General features: G+C 34.9%; 1 protein-coding gene and 1 non-coding gene across 2 annotated transcripts; one reads left to right on the top strand and one right to left on the bottom strand.

Annotated features, from left to right (window-relative positions):
* Positions 1 to 223: 223 nt before the first annotated feature.
* LOC136824131 (intermembrane lipid transfer protein VPS13C-like) lies at positions 224 to 13,602 on the bottom strand (the record flags this gene model as incomplete). Its single annotated transcript, XM_067080295.1, is given in 15 exon segments — positions 224 to 295; positions 2,772 to 2,925; positions 3,133 to 3,206; positions 3,445 to 3,570; positions 5,627 to 5,746; positions 6,419 to 6,639; positions 6,977 to 7,067; positions 7,485 to 7,634; positions 9,022 to 9,141; positions 9,894 to 10,042; positions 10,729 to 10,845; positions 11,124 to 11,257; positions 12,426 to 12,589; positions 12,894 to 13,192; positions 13,524 to 13,602. Coding segments are annotated over 15 exon segments (2,037 nt in total), but the record flags the coding sequence as incomplete, so codon positions are not given.
* Trnac-gca (transfer RNA cysteine (anticodon GCA)) lies at positions 5,054 to 5,125 on the top strand. The gene has a single exon. It is a non-coding gene; the product is annotated as a tRNA-Cys (tRNA).
* Positions 13,603 to 19,666: the final 6,064 nt, after the last annotated feature.

Here is a 19,666-nt window from a genome sequence, read left to right as displayed (position 1 = left end):
GCGAAAAATCGACCGAGGTAAAACAGGAGACGGTTAAAAAATACAATAATGACCGGTTAGTGAGGGATGTACTGAAAATATTACCCTCGGTTATCGTAAGGCCTCGCAAACTCTGTCTTTACCTGACCTCGGGCAAAATTTCTCAGTACAGCCCTTACTAACATGTTATTATTGCACTTAACATGACGTGAAACACAACAATGTTTTTAGATCGAAAGAGTACCTGGTTCTGGAAAACATAGGGAGCCACCAACTTTGAACTTTCATCACTCCTCAGACATTCCATCGTCCATCCCTGATGTGAAGTAAACGAATCAGTCAGTAAATCAGAAACATTGTAGAAATTTTAATATTATAGATTAGAGTCTATTTGTGTGCACAGAGACGTGCATTTTTTTCGGACAAAAGGTTGACTTCTAAAAATTGCATGAAAAATTCCATTTTTACCAGGCCAATTTTGTTTTTATTGAATTTGGAGAGTTTGGGTGACAAATCCACTCAACATTGAAGGAAATGAATTTTTGCAAAGTCTTTAGGCCTTTTTTGTCTGAGATTGAAGGTTCAATGAGATTTGTTGTTCAACTTTTCGAGAAGACATCTACTAGAACATATTTGAGAAGGTTTAATCAATTATAAACAACTTTTCAGAGCTCTCTGGTGCACCCACCCAAGTTATTCTCAATCTTTGGAAGTCTAAAGATCACAAGGACCAAAGCCAAAAGGGCTGTTAGCAAGCGTGTAGGTGTCTTCTGCCAAACAACCACTTGTGGTTCATTTGGGGAATTTCCCAGGTGTCAAAAAAGGCTTTTCTTGGCACTATTGAGTAATTTTTGAAAAGTCTAGATACAGACCTTTTGTCCGAGGTTGTGTAATTCGAATCAACTATGACCATGTTCAGACGCTACGATTTCGCATCATTCCGACATGGTATTTGTTACGGAACGAGCGTGTTCATATTGATTTGGAATGTTTTGGAACAAGGAAACATGAGCAGTTTCGTTCCGATAAAAATAGTGGAGGGTCTTTTTTGACGTTTCGAATTTTGACATTCACACTTGTTTCGCGCAATCGCTTCGTTCCGGAACGATACGGAACCATAACGTCTGTATCACATGAAAATTGGAATAGAGCACTGACCTTTACATATTCCTGGACTAAGCTACAGCACCTGACCCCGAGAATGTAGGTGAAATTTTAATCATACCTGAAAGATGTAGATTTGCATTTCAAAAAGTATTGAATGTTTTCAACGAAATTTTGAACTCCCAAAATCCTTTCCCAGGGATTAGTTTCATTCCTTTTGATAGATAGGCTAATTTTTTTGGTCCTTGAAGTTGACTCCCATTTTCGTTATAGCCCCCAGAATGTAGGTTTGGTTTTATGGATTTAAATCTAGTAATAGCAAAATTTTGATATTTTTTCAATTGGATTGATTATGACAGCAAATTTTAGAAAAATTTTATGCCAAAACAATATTCTAAAGAGCATTTTGTTATTCTGAAAATTGGATTTTTTCACTTTTTAACCCCCAGAACGTAGGTGAAAAGATTCGGTTGTTGAGAGCGGAATTTCAGTATTCATCGGAAATTATTGTTCTCTAAGTGAAATTCATTCTTTAGAAATATACTCTGACAAAAAATTAACAAAGGTATTAATTTTTTCGTGTTACAAATGAGGAAAAGTAAAAGAAAGGGCGAAAAGAAGAGACGAAAAAGTTGTTTTTATTTTGTAGGTTGAAAATTCTGTGTTAAAATATGTGAATAATGTAACAACATCCCTGTCTCACAGCCCCGCTGGAACTTTTTCCCACACCGGTTCCAAAAATTTCTACTAAAGTCCCAAAGGGGATAGAAATTCTATTGTTCCAAACTTAGGCAAATTTCCTGATTTGGCTGGGATCCCAGCGGGTCTGGGACACGTTGTAAAAGCTCAAAATGTCAACATTAATCATCTCTCAGATGTATTTTCATATTATGAAAGTACAACAAACAAGTTTTATATAATGTGACAGACTTTTTATGTCGGGTTATAAAGGCCCCCAAAATTGTAGGTCAACTAACCCCAAAAGGTAGGTCAAAGATTTTCGTCAAAATATCTAACTTAGAACAATAAATATTGAAATGGACTATTTTCCCCATTTCCTTAGTTCATTAGGAATAAGAAAATACCCTATCATCATAACTTAATTCCAATAGATTTCGATTTAGAGAGGATTTATTTTAAAAATGTCTCAATTCGGGTAGTATCCAATCAAGTTCGATTCAGATTTTTGTTAGAAAAAATTAATTCAAGTTAAAATTTTATGTTTAGAAATGATAAGTAATATGTAACAGTATGCTCTGAAACAACCTTTCATGAAGTTGAACTATCGCTAGGGCTACAATGCTAAAAAATGAGAAACCTACATTCTCGGGGTTTACTGCATTCTCGGGGTCAGGTGCTGTATATCCGCTATCTTTGATCGAAATTTTTTTGAATTGGTACCCGTAAAGAAGTCATTGCAGTGTTAAAAATTAACGTCTAACGGCTCTACATCATCAAAAGTTTTTTAGGGAAAGTAGATCTAGCGCTCTCGATGCATTTACACCACTATTGAGTAGTGCTGTCATTAGGGTACCACTTTTCAAAAAAATCCGATCAAAAAAGATTTTGCTTTGCCGGGATTGAGAAACTTGGTCCAGGGTATATAAAGGTCAGTGGAATAGAGGGATGAGAGAGAGATAGCGAGAGTGAGAGAGCCAATTGTAAAAGAAACTAAGGACAGCACTGACCTGTAACATGCTATTAATGACGTTCATGACATTCTCAGAGAAGGTGATCTGCAACATATCATCAGAGTTGATGACGATGAACAATGCATTTATTTCTTCTGCTCCTTTACTGTTATTGCCTTCTGCGCTATCTACAACGTCTAGTTCAGAAGTCCTGAGAACGAGAAGATTGGGATTTTAAGAATTATGATATTCTCGATCGTTACAAAATTATGACGCAAAAAAAGGGAAATCTGTCACAAAATGGCAAAAATAGAAGCCAATTAATTCGTTAAAGCATCCCTCTGATCTCATTTGTTTTAGTAATCTAAAACTTCTTCTTCTTGGATGAATATAACATTTAACAATAAACTTTTCTTACAAATCATCTCCCTCGACATCATACTCCATGAAGTGAGTCGAAAAATCCACTTTTTGACTTTCACCGTAAAACACCTGAGAAATTTAAACGAATATAGAGAAATATTAGAAACTTTGATCTCTAGATTCCAAAGTACCCTAAAACCCGCAATAGAAATGTAATGCTTAAGAAAATAGTGGCTTTTATCAACATGTGATTTGCTGGTTGGATCTCTCACTAGATCTTATAACACACGGTATCGTGATAATTAAAAAAGTTTAACCTGAAACTAAAAAATTCCAACATAGGGCATATCCACAAAAAGCTGTTTACCTTGACATTTAACTCGTAGGGTCGTGTGGTTTCACCATTGACATTTGGTTCCAAGAGAGGTTCCCAGGCTCCTAACTGCTCGTTGAAATGGTTCACTTCTATAGTCAACTCCGTCTCCATTTTCATCTAAGGGGAAAGGAGAAACTCGCATATATAATTTAGCCTGTTAGTCAGAGGAACTCTAGCCTGTACTAGATGATAAGAGCTTTAAATTGCGCAGTAAAAGAATACGAAAAGCTTGCTGATCAAGATACTTGAAAAAGTTAGAAGAATAACAAACTCAACTCTATCAAAAATACATCATATGACAGCAAAAATGGGCTTTTCCAGAAAAAAACCGTACACCCCCTGTTGAGGAGCTCCAACCTTTTGTGAATTACCCCCTTGCAATTTTAGGATCTTACCCTTCTGGAATTCCGAATTTCTACAGATTTTCATTCATTACCCCCATGGAATTCCACTTATTTTTGACGGATTTTTGTCTAATGCTATGGAATTCCACTGCATTTCAAACCATACCCCTTTGGAATGGAAATGGACTCCTCAACATGGGGTGCACGGTTTTTTTCTGGAAAAGCCCAATCTGTTTTCATGATGTGAAGAATTTTCTGTGAAATGAGTCATTCATTGCCAACGCAGAAATATTAGCCGAAGGCTAGAGAAGAATTTTCAACCTTTCCTATTTACGCCGCACTACAGACGACGGATTGACTCTAGCGCTTTCTCTGATTTCGCCTGACCAAAATCTTTAAGCGGTGGATGTTACTTTCAGTACAGCGTTTTGTGGGGAAACCATTCGGGCCACGCAACTTATGTAAGAAACAAGTGGCTTTAAATCCTACATAGTAGACTTGACTCTAACCCAATTGATCATTCGTGGCTGTAATACAACTAATACAAATTATTTGGCTCAATCCTTGAAGGGCCAGAAAAGAATACACGATTATTTTATAAGAACTTTAAAATAGATTGAAGCCTTCGGATGTTCTTAACGTTTCTGGTTTTAACCCTAAAAATGTTTTTAACATGTTCTTTTTTTCACTATTTTGTGAGTAATTTTGTTCATTTTTCTAAGAAAAAAAGGGTGTTTTAGAGCCTGCGTGCCATAAAATGTTCTTAACTTGCTCTTAATATTTTGGCTATATCGTAGCCTCATATTCTTATAAAGTTTGTTCTAATATAAAAAACGTGTATCGTAAGTTTTAGACCGATACAGCTAGTACATATATATTGTTAGTGTCATCGAGATTCTAGTCAGTGCTATAACAGTGCTCTTTTCAGAAATTTTTGAAGGTTTGATTTAGTTAACCTGCTCTTTTTGCTTTTCTCTTATGATATTTGAGTTTTAAAAATGGTATTTTTTATGATGCCTTTCGAGTAATATACCAAGTAAGCATCTTTAAAACCTTTCATAACATTCAAAGTTTATAAACACTTTCTTGTGCTTATAAGAGTAGATTTTCTAACAAGTTGTTGTTAAATTAAACATATAACAAACAGCTATCAAACATAAACATATTATCAAAGCAATCTCATATTACATAGTAACCGCAAATAACTTCCTTCTTTCGAAATCAAACAGTATGTTTAATATTCAATCATTAGACATGGGGATATAGCTCAGTGGTAGAGCATTCGACTGCAGATCGAGAGGTCCCTGGTTCAAACCCGGGTGTCCCCTAACTTTTAAAAATTTAGTGAAAACTTTTTCTACTAACTTTCTTATTAAATCGCAATTTGAGCTCTTTTAATATTTCTCTTTTCTTTTCTGAATAATGACTTAAGCAAAGGTAAATTCATGATGTACGTAAGTTAGATTATAAAATCCCTCTCAATGGGGGGGCTTATGCAAAATGAGTGTCGAGGATTCAGATTTACGCATTTCGGCAATAACTCGTGCATTTTGCTTTCACCATAGGCTTCCTGTACTCTAGACTATTTGTAAAAAAAAGCTGCACTTCGATTTTCGACAAAATTTCAGTTTACAAATATTCAGTTCAACTTTTTTCAATAAAAAGTATTTCCAAAATTACAAATTTCGAGATGGAAGTTTGGAGTTAGTGGTTGGAGTTTAAGAGTTGATTTGATAGAAATAGCCAAATGATAAACGGACTAACTGACAGAAAATCGTAAGAAATAAAGCGAAAAAAAATAGCAACGGGTGATGTCGTATTTGACTTACCAGTGATGACCAATCGTTGATGGAAAGAGAAGCAGCACACTTTGTAAGTAGTAAGGGAACAACCATCCCTTCTAAGTCATTACCAAGTGTCAAGTGGATCATTTTGAAGTTCATTGAAAGCTAGTGGAATGGGAGACAGTAAAAGCGATGAAGAATGATCGAATGCAATGTTTCAAAACTGATGATATCTTCTCTACTCTACAAGAGCTTTCTCAATAATTATTAGACTGGTCCGATCATTTGTGGCCTCCTGCCCGCCACCTTCTGTGACCAATGTTGTTGCTTTACGAAATAGCTTCAGTACCGGTGTCACTCAATTTTAACCAACATTGATTCATGGGTACAGGGAAGTGCTTGGATCTCATAATATAATATCATAGATAGTATAGCGACATAAAGCAGGGGCTCGTTTCTCTTAGCCAGAAGTGTATGCCATGTATAAAGTAGTGTATTACCTTTCAACCTAAACAACTCAATCTTGCCATTGAATTTATTCTTGACTCTGAGAGTTTTACACAGCTCTAATATTTTATTAAGTAGTGTAGTAAATTTAAGGGTAAAATTATTTAACTTTCCGTATAGATATTCGGTCTGCTTATTGACAAGGGGTTCGTAATAATAGTACAAATACCAAAAAGCTGTGAGAGCTGAGGACCTCGTAAAAATGGGTCCCATCTTAGATTATTGGGTCCGTAAGATACTAGGAGTTAGCGAGTATGTCAGGGCAAGAAGTCGACGATCGACTTTCCCAAAAATTTTGTTCCAATTTTCTTTAACCAAATCATCACATACTTTTTCATGAAATTTAGGTTTGTCTGGTTTGACAGGTTCAACTTCAATGCTGGTAGTTTGTCCGAAAGTCACTTTGTGTGCTTTAGTTTCCTCTTCTTCATCTTCATCATGACGAACTTCTATCTCCTCATATTCTTCTTCTCTCTGATTGGTTCCTTCATTATCTCTCACATCATTGTATTCTGCAGATGTCACGTGACTTTGCAGATCTAATACATCACCTACGAATAAGGAACATGAAAAAAACTTGGTAAAAAAAGTAAAAGCTCGTGTTTTCCGTTAGTAACAATTTTGTTACTAACACCAAGATCTTCGGACCCTAGGAGGGAGTCCTAAAAAGGGATCTAAAGACAACTACATATGTTGAAACTACATAAGTTGATCAAGGAATTAAGGTCTTTCTGGTTTTTCCATTATTCCAATATCTCATGGAGCTTTAAATCTACCATCATGGAAGAACATATTCGAATTTGAAGAGGCTTTTCTTTGTGCAAATCGAACGTTATCTTCCTTAATGGCCTGATTTACGTAGCCATAAAGACCTCGAAATAAATATACCTCGTTGTTTGAGTGATTCTTTATTGAGAGGTTTAGGAGTCCAGTCGACATAATTTGTTGGCTCAACCTCTTCCTCTGCCTCTGGAAGTCCCTGGAAAACGAAACAAAGTTATATGCAACATACTAGCTTTAATGAAGGTTTCCCTAAAATTACCTGGTTGATAGTTCAGTCCAAAATCTCTACAACGAGTACTTAAGAGGAACGTTATGGAAGGAAAGAAGTCCTTTAAATTACATCGGTTAAAAGCAAGACTATTTTGGATGTTTTGGACAAAATTCCCAGAAGTTAGTTTTCTTCGACGGCGAAATTAAGCATATATTTACTCACCAATATCTATGTTCCCGTTAAAGTTTAATTTGTTCGGCAAGCTCGATTTGGTAAATAATAAACTAATAAGCCCTTTTAACTAATTAATCCGTTAATGTGAGTGCAATCAGTGCTGACCGTAAAATGAATGGTCCACGATGCCAAATAAACTCATCAGAGAATCTCTTAAATTAGCTTTACCTTCGCCATATTGAGATTGTCAACAATTTGGACGATAGTGGACAAAATGCTTGGTGAAAGACAAAACTTCATTTCTTTGAAATGCGCTTCAACATCCATTTCACTTTCGTTTTGTGAAACAGTACATTCCAACTGACATGGAAGGAGAAGCTATAAAAATACAGATTTTTTTTGATTTATTAAGCTCAAATGTAAATTTCCAACTTTCTTAGTAAAATGCTTAGTAAAATTAAAAATAAAATTCCCTGAGCTGGAGCTGACAAACAAATACTGTTGTGAAGAAGGTGAAAAACAAGCCGTACCTAAAGGTCTCTGACCATAGTCCAAAAATTGATTTTGGTATTTGAACATAAAAGTTATATTTCAGGTTCCTTAACACTTTTAACAAAAAATTGCCTTTATAAATTGCTTTTTAATCGTTAATTGCAAAAATGACGTTATGAACTTTAAAAAGATGTTAATAATATGTTGCATCACCCTCTTTTACAAAAAGTTTTAATGGGTAATTAACTTTTTTGTTTCAAAATTTCTTTACACTGTCTACAAAGAATTGAACTATTTTAAATTTTGCGGAAAATTTTTCTAAAAAGATGTGTCAAAAGTTATGACTGTTTTTTTAAGCAAAATCCAGATGAAAAATTGATGAAAAACTACTAATTTGAAGATTTCGAGACAAAGAAGCATTTACAAAAATTTTCCGCAAAAATTTTTACTGTTCGGTAAAAGATACACCATGTACTGCGAAAAAATTTTCAAAATGTTTTTTCTTCGCCGAAACTAAGCTCTTCAAAGTTGAAATACTCTTCCTCGCAAAAGTCTTCATTTTCTTCCTCGTCAAATTTTTTCAATGCAATTTTTGAATTTTCAGATTCAGGAATAGTTTGTCTAACAGAAAATGTATAACATGCCATAGTTTTGTTGGTTACATCAGTCAGAAAACACATTTTTAACACGGCAATTATGAAAAATTCACTATGGTCAGAGCCCTTAAGGGGACTAATTTTAGCGGGAACTTATTTTCGCGGTCAAAAAAATCGAAAAAATCGCATTTCGCGGGAATTAATTTTCACGGTTCTGCCCTATTTTGGACACATTTTTTTTTTTCATTTTCATTTTCCTTTGGCAAAAAAATGACCAAATTTGTAATTCCTGGGTTTTAAATTTATCGAGACCGCGAAAAAAGTGAAAATTAGTTTCCTTAACAAGGTAAACTTTTGGAAAAGCCAATTTATGACCATTACGGAAAAACAATCATACAAGTTTATCCCACCAGAAATTTAAAACACAGAAGCTTGTTTTTTGTTGAAAATAAAATTTATTTCGGCCACATCCGAGTGCCATTACCAGTGAAATGGTTTGTTTTTTTTGGAAAAATTTTCAAAATATTGCAGCTTCTGTGTTTCAAATTTCTATTATGGAAAAATAGTTTTTTGATTATTGTAAGTTAGTCTGACGAAGATATAGAAGGAATATTTGAGCTAAATTTGAATTCTAACATCTGCTGGTTATCATTTTAAATGAAATGATGAGTACTGACCGGTCTTGCAGTTTCCCTGAGATGCGGATATTCACCGTACAATATACCAATGGTAGAGAAAGGAACATCCACGAATATTTTATCATCCCCTTCCATGGTGTAGTTTACTGCAAGGTGTAACTGTTTATAGGAGAAAATAGAGTGAATTAGAATGGGCTTTTCCAGAAAAAAAGTTTACCCCCCACACTGTTGAGGATATTGATTTTTCGAAGTATCAAACCCCCTAGATATCCTACTTTATTAGTAAAGACCCCCTGGATATCCACTCCCTTGTAGATATTTAACCCCCTGGATATCCACTTTTGAACAAAAAACGTTAGCCCCCTGGATATCCGATATCCTCAACAACGGAGGGCACGGACTATTTCTGCAAAAGCCCAATCTGCCTCTATCTTAAGATTGAGTGTGTGCGTTGGTTAGATTTTTCCGTGACCCTGTTCTCTATCAGACTGAAATGAACGATACGTGATTTTTGATAGTGTTTAATCATGTTTTTTGTCTGAATCTTGAGTATATGTGTATACGGCTAGGATAATTCAAATTAAATTCAATTATACTGAATCAGAGGTTTATAGTTTAACTGTCCCAGACGAATACAGCTTTTTTATCGATACCGTTTAAAACGTTAACAGTTACATTTCTCAGTGATCAACCGGATGGAATTTCAATCCCCCGGACGAAAATCAGTCGGCGAAAGTTCAGAACATTCCTTCCGCTGTGTAGTTTACTGCAAGGTGTAAATTTATAAAGGAAAAAATAGAATGAATCATAATAAACTTTTTCCTCTTAGCTTCATCTTAAGGGTAAATAGGCGTTGTTTGGATTATGTCCCAACCCTGTAATCTCTAAAACTGAAATGGATATGAGATTACATGTGCGATAATCGAAGGTGTAACATGACGATGTGGATCTTTCAATAAGACAACTTCAGTATCATTCAACTGACAGTGTACTTTGAATGTGTATTGTACTGGAGGTGTATTATCAACAACACCCTCATCATTGTTGCCACCATTTTGCCCTGAATTTGTAGATGAGAGAGAACAATGAAAGTTAACCCCTTCCAGAAGCCGAGAGAAATGCACATTTTTATTACAAATTTTTCCTCCGTTCTAAGGACCAGATGATTAAGTTTCAAGGGATTCCCCAGGTCAAATTTCCCATCCTAGTTTAATTCATTAAAAGCTGAACATGCTTTCCTGGGACCTTTTTCTTTATAGGTTCATTTAACGTGAACTTGGTAATAGTAGGGGGCCAAGTCTCATGTCATGTGGCAACTTTTATAGGACTAAACGATGTTTCATTTCAAAGTTTAGTATATAATTAGACTTTTTTGAGAAAAGTCAAATTTTAAGGCCGGGGAAAATTTTTATGGCCAAAAATAGGGGTAAAGTTACATTCCTATATCAAACTCAAAAAGAAACTTAGGGTAGACCGAATTAAAGGGACATAAAAGTAGTAAAATGTAAACATTGCACGAACCACGTGTCATTAAAGAGAATAATTAAAACCACGTGTCCGAAACAAACTTGTAAAACAATTGAACAATCAAAATTAGCCATATTTAGTTTGATTTTTTATTTTGACATGTGACATTTGTTTTGATTTTGTATCCGCTGCATACAGTTGGTTTACAAATTTCGCAAGTACTGTTATGTCCCTTTAAAAGAAGGAGTAAAAGGTAACATATAATATAAAAAAGCGTACCTTGGTCAACATCTTGTAATAGTGATGGATCATAGAAAGTAATGTTGATAAATTCCCACATATCCACCACGAATTCCAAATTGACAAATGTACGTGCATCAACTAACTGGATGGAAACTTAAAAGCAAACCGGGTAAGAAATCTCTAGATCTGTTTTATTTTGCAATGGTTCCTAGATATATAGCAAGGCGTACAATACATTAATCTATCAATAGCTTTGGATAATTGTAAAAAGTTCTGTCTGAAGCTTAGCGAGGCGAATTATATTGAGTTAAATTTCGAAGAATTCTTTCTACTGTGCGGTTTTTAGAAGAAAAAAGAAATCTATTGAAACGACGTGTCAGCGTGTCAGCTGGGAGAATATTGAACTGTCTGGCGAAACAAAAATTCCCAACCTTCTTGTTGAGTCTTCGTCATATTGTAGATCAACGAGAATTGACCTTGGTTTTTGACGATTGAAGTGGCTTGCATTGCATCAACTGGATAATCGACTATGGATTCCGCTTTACCCAATCGACGCTCCAACACACTGCAAATGAGAATGATTGAGATGTGAGATAAGAAGCCGCCATAGCTTACATAGTAATGGACATAATGGACCATTCGATTTTATACCCATACAGAGGGGTGGACGAACATTTCCAGGGGTAAAAGACTGATTTTAGTTCGTCCACCCTTACTTTTATGGTATGTAAATAATTTTTCCAAGAGTTCTTTTGCAAATTTTGCCATTTTCCAGGGGGTATCGATATATTTCTAAGAATCTTTATTTGCCTTAAAATGCTTCGTCCACCCGTCCACTGTGCCGAAATTTAATGGAACAGCCCAATGCGGACTTTGCGTGTTTCTCAATGGGAAATTATTATTGAGAGTAATATTCAAGACGGGAAAAGCATCGAACACTTGGTTTTCCGGTTTATACTAGTAATGTAGTTATAGTTGATTCTCGCAATTTGAGAGTTACGCTTAAGGTCCCGAATTATAGTAACATTTGAAAATAGAAAAAAACTCGGGAGAGTCAGGAGGGGGGTCGGTAGTAAAATCTCAGACATATATGAGTAGTAAAAGGATTTTTACGAATTTTTACATACCACCACCCAGACTCTTGGAAGAGGTATTTTACTACCCTGGTAGTAAAAGTTTTTGGGACAATTTGTCATGGAGAACACCTACTTTTTGGTTGCTTTTAGGACTGATTTTGCAAAAAAAGCTAAAAAATGATTATTTTTGTGACACATTTGTCACTTAGTGCAAAAATTAATGTTTTGCCCTTAGAATGAAAGTCTTTTTTATATTGACAAAAAATTTCGAGGATTTTTTGTTTGCAGCAAACAACTTTCCAACAGAAAATTTTTTCAAATTATAAAAATTTTCAGATTTTTTCGGAAAAGTCATCCAAAAAATTGAGAGAATTACAATAATATAGCTAAAATTTGCTAATTTTACCAGTTTAACTACCCAGGTAGTAAAATTTTTTCAACATTTAACACATAGATACTACCCATTTTAGTATTTAACTACCCTGGTTAGTAAAAGTATTTTTCGATTTTTCGTCACACCACCACCGTAGTAAACGTCATTATGTCTGAGATTTTACTACCGACCCCCCGCTGGGAGAGTTCATTTTAGAGAGTATCGCAAGAAAGGACAGGGATTTTTGCTCAGTTTTCATCAGATTGTAAAGCCTGGAGACTTACACTTTGAACGGTGCCTTGGAGTGCGGTCGGACATCATCAGCGGAGAGTTCTTTGACATGGTATGTGATTCTCATGTCCTCGTTGTGCAATAAGATGTTAGCGTTAGACTTGGTGACTGAGAATATACAAATGGGTACGGCTCCCTTGTCTTTATTAGCGTCCTCCTGTATGAGAAACCACCATTTATTGAATGACAACATTTTTCGCGTTCTTGCGTATGTAAACAGTAAGCTGTTTCAACACTTAAAGTCGCACTATGCGTTCTTGCGTATGTAAAAAGTAAACTGTTTCAACACTTAAAGTCGCACTATACTAATCTGTCATCGCTGAGACGGTTGTAAAACCTGTTAAAGTCACTTTTCCAGGAAACCTTAAATGAAGGCTAGGATGGGAAATGACGCCATCCATGATGCGCAGCCTACGTAAAAACAAGTAAAATAAGGAGGACGAGAAATTCAAGCGACAAACCTGGAAAAGTATGAAGCTGTTTAAATGCAACTCCATCAGTTCACAAGTGATTTCAATGTCGATTATATTGTTGTCAACATTAGGTTTCCGTGGACCAGGCATCTCGTCATCATCGTCGTCATCATTATCATCATCATCATTACCAGAGCTTCTATTGGTCTTATCCAAATGGTCAAGGTCGACGAGAGGTAGCACAGAGTCATCAAACAGAGAGAAACGCCTCTCGTTGACCAATGTTTTTCGTCGCTCGTACAGTTTCGATTTAATAGAACTGGCAAAGGCAATCATAGCAGGGTCAGCTGAAGATATTAAAAATAGTGTTATAAATTTATTGTCGCCGATTAAATAGATAGTTAAAGACTTTAAAGAAACACTTCTATCAAAGTATTAGCAGTAAATGAATTTTCTACACATTGCTCTGATGGAAAAAAAGCTACGAGTAAAATTAATGCTTCCTTGAAAAGATAGTTTAGAGTAAAACGGTTTAAGCTTCAAGAGAGTTTTCTAAAAAGAACACAATCGTCTACCCATTCAAAGGAACTATCTGAATTAACCAGGTCGGGATATAAAGTACCAGTATGAGACGAATCGAGTTGCTAAGTATTTAATATCTAGAATATTGAGCCATACCTTCAGTGACAGGTGCTTCACCCATATTCGTTGTGGAAATTGTCATCAAAAGTTTCAAATCACTGTCTGATAACAAGACCTAAAAAAAGAGAGAACAAAGTAATGAGACCCTTTCAGGTATGGGTATGGCTTTATATGTCTGGGTTATCTCTTTGTTTGCTATTTCAAATACAACAAGCTAGATGCTGAATGGACCTACCTGATGATGAAAGTTAGATAACAATGCGAGGAGAAAATGTAAAAAAATCAGTCAGAAAATATAGCGTTTAGCGAAAATGCATAACGCATCAAGCTCGTCATTGGTTAATGATGGGTGGAAAGGGAAGGGGAGTAGGGAAAAATAAATCGTTCTGGTCGCAAAAATCAGTTTTATTGACAATTGAATCATGCTTGATGGTGAGCATTGTTATCAATAATGTTTTTGTGTGAAAAACATAGAAATGTAAGGAAAAAATCCAATGAAAATCTGCAAAAACGGCGATTTCCGGCATTTCCGGTCCAAAATGCCCCGGAAATTTTTTTTTCTTTCAAAAACCAAACTCGACCATGTTTTTAGCATTGCTAATACACATCTTTGTGTACAACAACATAAGAGACTAATAATGAAACCTCGAGAAAATGCCAAAACTGGCATTTTCGGCCGGAAATGAATTTTTTTCGAAAATCGGGCTCCGTCACATTTTGGGCATTACCATTTTGCATCTTTGTGCCAAAAACCAGGAAAAACTAATGAGCCAATCTTGAGAAAAGTTTATAACGAACGAACGAACAAACAAACGAACGAATGGACGTCAGTTAATTTAAAGGAGCTCCACCAGGGTAGATCCAAAAAGGACCCTTAAAATAGAAAACACGGTTTTCAAATAATATGATAAGAATTATTTCATTCTTGAAAACGGAAAAATACTGTCGGCGAGAAAACCTTTAAGTTTGCGTTTCGATTTCGACTTTTATAGTACCCCATACACTATGTAAACTTCTATTGTTGAATAAAAAAAAAACAAGCAATATGCTGAATGGACCTACCTAATGATTAACGTCAGAAGAAAGGCAATAATAAGAAGAAAAATCAGACTATAGTCTGTAAATCAAGAAATTTTCAAAGATTTCTGGATACAAAATTTGATTAGATATATACCTGATGATTTAGTTACTACAGGAAAAAAATAAACAACAATCAGTCAGAGGTTATAGAACTAATGCAATCAATGCATTAGTCTAAATATCTCATCATCGATTGTTGATGAGGGAAGAATGGGTTGGGAGAGGAGTGAAAATAATAATTTAATATTTACATTGTATATTCACATTATATACAATATTTATTTACAGTATTTACATATTTACAAGTTTTATGGTACATTGCATAAAAAAATTATTTACATAAATTGAAAAGCAGAAGATCTATTTTGATTTCATTTAAAATTCTATTTGTCAAAATGAATATCATTTAAGAAATATAAATTCTAATCTTCGAAAGTCAGATATCAATAAAAATAAAAAAATGATCACTGTATGGTGATGGCATCCATTGAGCTGGAGTTTCGCGATGATCGTCAAAAATAAGATCTAAAATATTTCCATCAATATGTGTTGGATGTTCGCATCTTTGATGAAAGATATTTGGTGGTAATGCTTCATTGACGATTTCTTTGTTGTCAGGTAAATTGAAATCACCAAGAACAATGGTTGAGTAATTTTCCGCATTAATCTGTCCTTGTAGATTGTCAAGCTCAATTTGAAGAGATTGTGCAAATAAAGAAACAGAGCTCGTTGGAGGTCTATATATCAAAACAATCAAATAATGTTTGTCGTTTATGCTCACCAAAAGTGGAAGTAATTCTAATTCACTAACAGTGTTCAGTCCTTTTATCACATTTACTTGATTTGTATCGTAACTGATTGCTAAGCCATGGGCAGTTCTCTGATGAATCGTTTTCCAATGTCGTAGTTTTTCACTATCCTCAATGTTTCCTCTAGCGTTATTACCAGTCTCTGTGAAACATAATAAATAACATCTGGATGTATGCAAGTCATTTGAAAGAAAATGATTGATATGTAAATTCCACGATCTAATATTGTACAGACACAAATTTTTACTATTCATTTCCTCAAGTGGATGTACTATTGATAACACTTTGTTTGTCCTCATTTCTTCCATTTCTTTCTTTGCTTCTGAATTTACAACAATGTGCCTTTCAGGAATGAAATTTAGCAGATGAATCTTGTCACTCGATGTTGCGCGAGACAGAAGTGTATAAAGTAATCCTGGTCCAACTGGTGCTGATCCTTTTCCGCTTCTAGTCGTTTGATCTAGATCTCCACTGGCATATTCTAATGTGCTACCTTGTGCTTTATGTATTGTTGTAGCAAAAGCAACGATTAATGGAAATTGCTTTCTTGTCACATAAATATTTTTCGATGTTTTGAATGTTTTTACTTCTGGTTGAACGGGAACACACGTTTTCAATTCTCCTTTCAATCTTGCATTTTTCAATTTATTTCCTGATAAAGGGTTGTCAAATTGAACATAAATAACGCCACATGGTTTGTTATCTCTTAAGCCTTGGATATGTTTCACTATTCCGGTAGATCCGTTGATCAATTTATCCTCTACATCTTTGTTAATTGTAAGCATAACCCTAGCACCAACACATAATATTAATTCTTTTGGAAGTCCTGCAGTTTTGTTAATCGGAACATATTTATTCAAAGTTACTTTTTGTCTTGATTCATCCTTAGCTATTGAAGGCTTATTATCCCAATCCTGTAAAGATTTTAAGCTCTTTTCATTTTGTTGGTCTTTCAAGTTGTTTGTGATGTACATTTTCATGAGTTCTCAGGCCATTCAGTTGTATCAGTATGTTCGAATGACTGAATTTTTTCAATATCAGCTTGCGTATGATTTCCTTCTCGAAGCCTGTTAAGTAATGCAGCAAATTCTGAATCTCCACTTTGTCTCACGATTTCGTCCAGTTCATAAAGTTTGAATTCTTCCCAAGCATAGTCAAGTTTTGTCTTGTATATTGAGTTTTGTTTAATAGGTGGTAATTGAAAGAAATCACCGATCAATAACAATGCAACCTCGCCAATGGTTCTTTGATTTGTTTAATTTCTTGTAATCGTCTATTTAGATCGTCAAAACTCCTTTTTCCAATCATTGAAATCTCATCAATCAATAAAACTTTTAAATATTGAATTTCAACCTCAATTCATGTAAGGCATTTCCAGTTAAATCTCGTTTTTGTGCATTATTCCTCTTCCTTCATCATAAATTGGTAACACGAAAGCTGAATGCAAAGTAGTACCGTCAACATTTGCTGCCGCTTTACCGGTTGATTGCTGTCACAAAAACAGATGGTTTCTCTATCTATATTTTGTCCTGGTTCTTTCAGAATCTTTTTAAGTTGTTCAGTCAAACACTTTATTAAGAAGCTTTTCCAACTCCTGCACCGCCACTTAAAAAAAGTCTAAATGGATTTGGTTTTTTCAATTGATGGCATTTTTTCGGAAAATTTGAGAGTCAGTACATATTTGAAGACAAAATTGAAAAAGTTTCGCTGTTTTACATTAAGTTGGAGCACATGTTGTAGAATCTATCAAGAGACATAGTAGGATTTTGGTCAGATGTCGTAAATGGTACTGAAGAGGTTTCATTAGTTGCATCCTGGGCATCATTTTCATAATCTAAATCAATCAAATCCGGATGAATAATTCGATAATCATCATCTTGCTCGTCGTCACTACTTTCCGAATCAGAACTGTCATAGACATGTATATCATTTAAATCGACGTCATTGATTCTGCCAAAATAAGAATCATGCTTTAGAATATTTGGTTTGATTTCCTCTTCGACTTCATTGAATTTCTCTTCGAAGGTATCACAGTTTCCTTTTAAGTCATTTTCATTTTCCCAGGGCATGAATAATTGGAGGAGTACCATGAAATATTCGTTCCTCTCTTTGAGTTTGCTGACCTTGTGATAACGTATTACGCATGGACGACTTCGTTTTCTCATTTTTCCCATTCCGTTTTTCAATGTAATAGTTTTTGGAGCATTGTCATCTATTTCTAGAGTTTCATTTATTTCATCATCTGTTTCGTTTGCTTCTTTCTATTTCTTTCTTCATTTTCTTTTTTCTTTGGGTACGTATAAATAGAGCAAAGTCTGCTAAGCACCTATCTTTTAATTTGTTAGGACGATTCTGATACTTGTCGAACATACTGTTTTGTAAATATTTTGGAATCTGGATCAAGTTTGCTAGTTCAGATGGACTTTTCAGAATTCGCGTACGTTTTTCTTTGGGACCTGTTATAACAAATTCTACATTGATATTAGAAGTTCTCATTTTTAAAGACAGCGTTCGCTTGATAGCTTCATGAGTCGATACTTCACGTTTAGTTAGAAAGACATTGCCAACAGCACGTAATTTATCTTTTACATCTTTTCCGGATGCTTCTTTGTGTGCCTTTTTCATGAGTTCACTCATATTTTTTTCTGGCTTGCACATGTAAGAAGTAATATAAGCTAACACTGCATACATGTTTGTTACATACTGAATATTCATGTTGGATTGTAAGATACTAATCATGACAGTATTGTATGGACCGATATTAGTTCATTTGGACTTCTTTTATAGAGCACTGTTAGTTTCTTTTGAACCATGTTTAAAGCAGTGAAATATTCCTCTCTGAAAGATCACATGATCGCAACAAATTCATCAAGGGTAACATCTTGCAGGTCACTATTGCAATATTTATTTCATCAAGAACTTTATCTAAGATTTTTTTACTTGCTCTATAATCGTTTTGTCGATTTGTTTTCCTCGAATGATTTGGGTTTCTTCACATGGTGGCCATGGAGCTTTAAACTACATCTTGTCCACTTTTCTTTCTACAGGTTGTTGTATGATGATGTTTTTTGTACAGTATTCACCAATTTGTAAAGTTTTTGGAATTCCTCTTTGTCTGGTAATGAGCATGTAATGTATCTGTCGATAAAATCAATAACTTGATTGTCTTGCTACTGTTATTTTCGTCAATTACAGGGGCATCTAATATGAATTTGAGCATGGACAGTTCTAGACCTGATCGGTGTTGGAATCTCTGCGATCATCATAAGGTTAAAATTTGTCCTATTGGATGCATACCTTCATGAGCATTTTCGGGAAAACCTTATTAAAACAATGGTCAATTTGTCTGGCAACTGTCACGGGGTTCTTTTAAAATATTGAACTTTTTGACTCCAGTCCATCCTATTTACATCTTCATCACTAGATTTTCTCCGTATTGGTAGCAACTACTTGATATATTAGTCCATTTGAATAAGCTGCAGTCCACGTAAGAAAATATGTGCTTGGTCCGTAAACTCGACATTTTGCTAAACATCTAGCATCATATTATGACACCCCTGTGGAGTTCCTCTTATATTTTTGAAAGAATTTGAAAAATTTGATCATCTGATATCATTTGCCTAACATTATTAGGATTCATTAATCTACCTGCTGATATATCACTTTGAAAATGCTTTTGTTGTGAGAAACTAATTGCACTAGCAACATTAGAGCTTTCAATCCAATGCAACGAACTAAAAATATATTGTGGATCTGAAGCAAATCGATCATCTGAGGATTTCAATCGAGTATGAATATATTTTGATGGGGTTATGTTCTTATCTCTCGGAGAATTAAAATGATTTTTTGCATCAGGATAGTGGGCTGGATATGCAAGAGCTCCCAATCAGGTTCTGAATAAAGATACTGGTATTCATTTTCACAGGAGCAATATTGACGACTTGATCAGATGTTATGTCAGTAGTAGATTGTTGGTGAGCATATCGATAGCGTTATCTGAAGAAATCGTTGCACCATCAATATCATATAACAAAGTTGGTTGAGAGGAGTTACTATTTTCATTTGTCTTTCAAGATTGTGATATTCCTTCAATGTTATCATCACTATCGCTTCATCTTCCTGAGGTTGAGCATTCTATCAGTTAAAAGTGACCATAATTCTGGGTCTGATCGTAAACTTTATCCTCCCATCTAGAATTTGGTGCAACATTTGCATAAAATTTATTGACTTCACTAATTTTGCAAGCTTTTGTTACAAAGCTGGTCGTTGTTTTGTTTGTTGACTGAACTT

Source organism: Clytia hemisphaerica, unplaced genomic scaffold (assembly GCF_902728285.1).
Source record: "Clytia hemisphaerica strain Z4C2 unplaced genomic scaffold, Clytia hemisphaerica genome assembly, whole genome shotgun sequence".
NCBI lineage: Eukaryota > Metazoa > Cnidaria > Hydrozoa > Leptothecata > Clytiidae > Clytia > Clytia hemisphaerica.
This window is presented reverse-complemented; position numbering and strand designations above follow the sequence as displayed.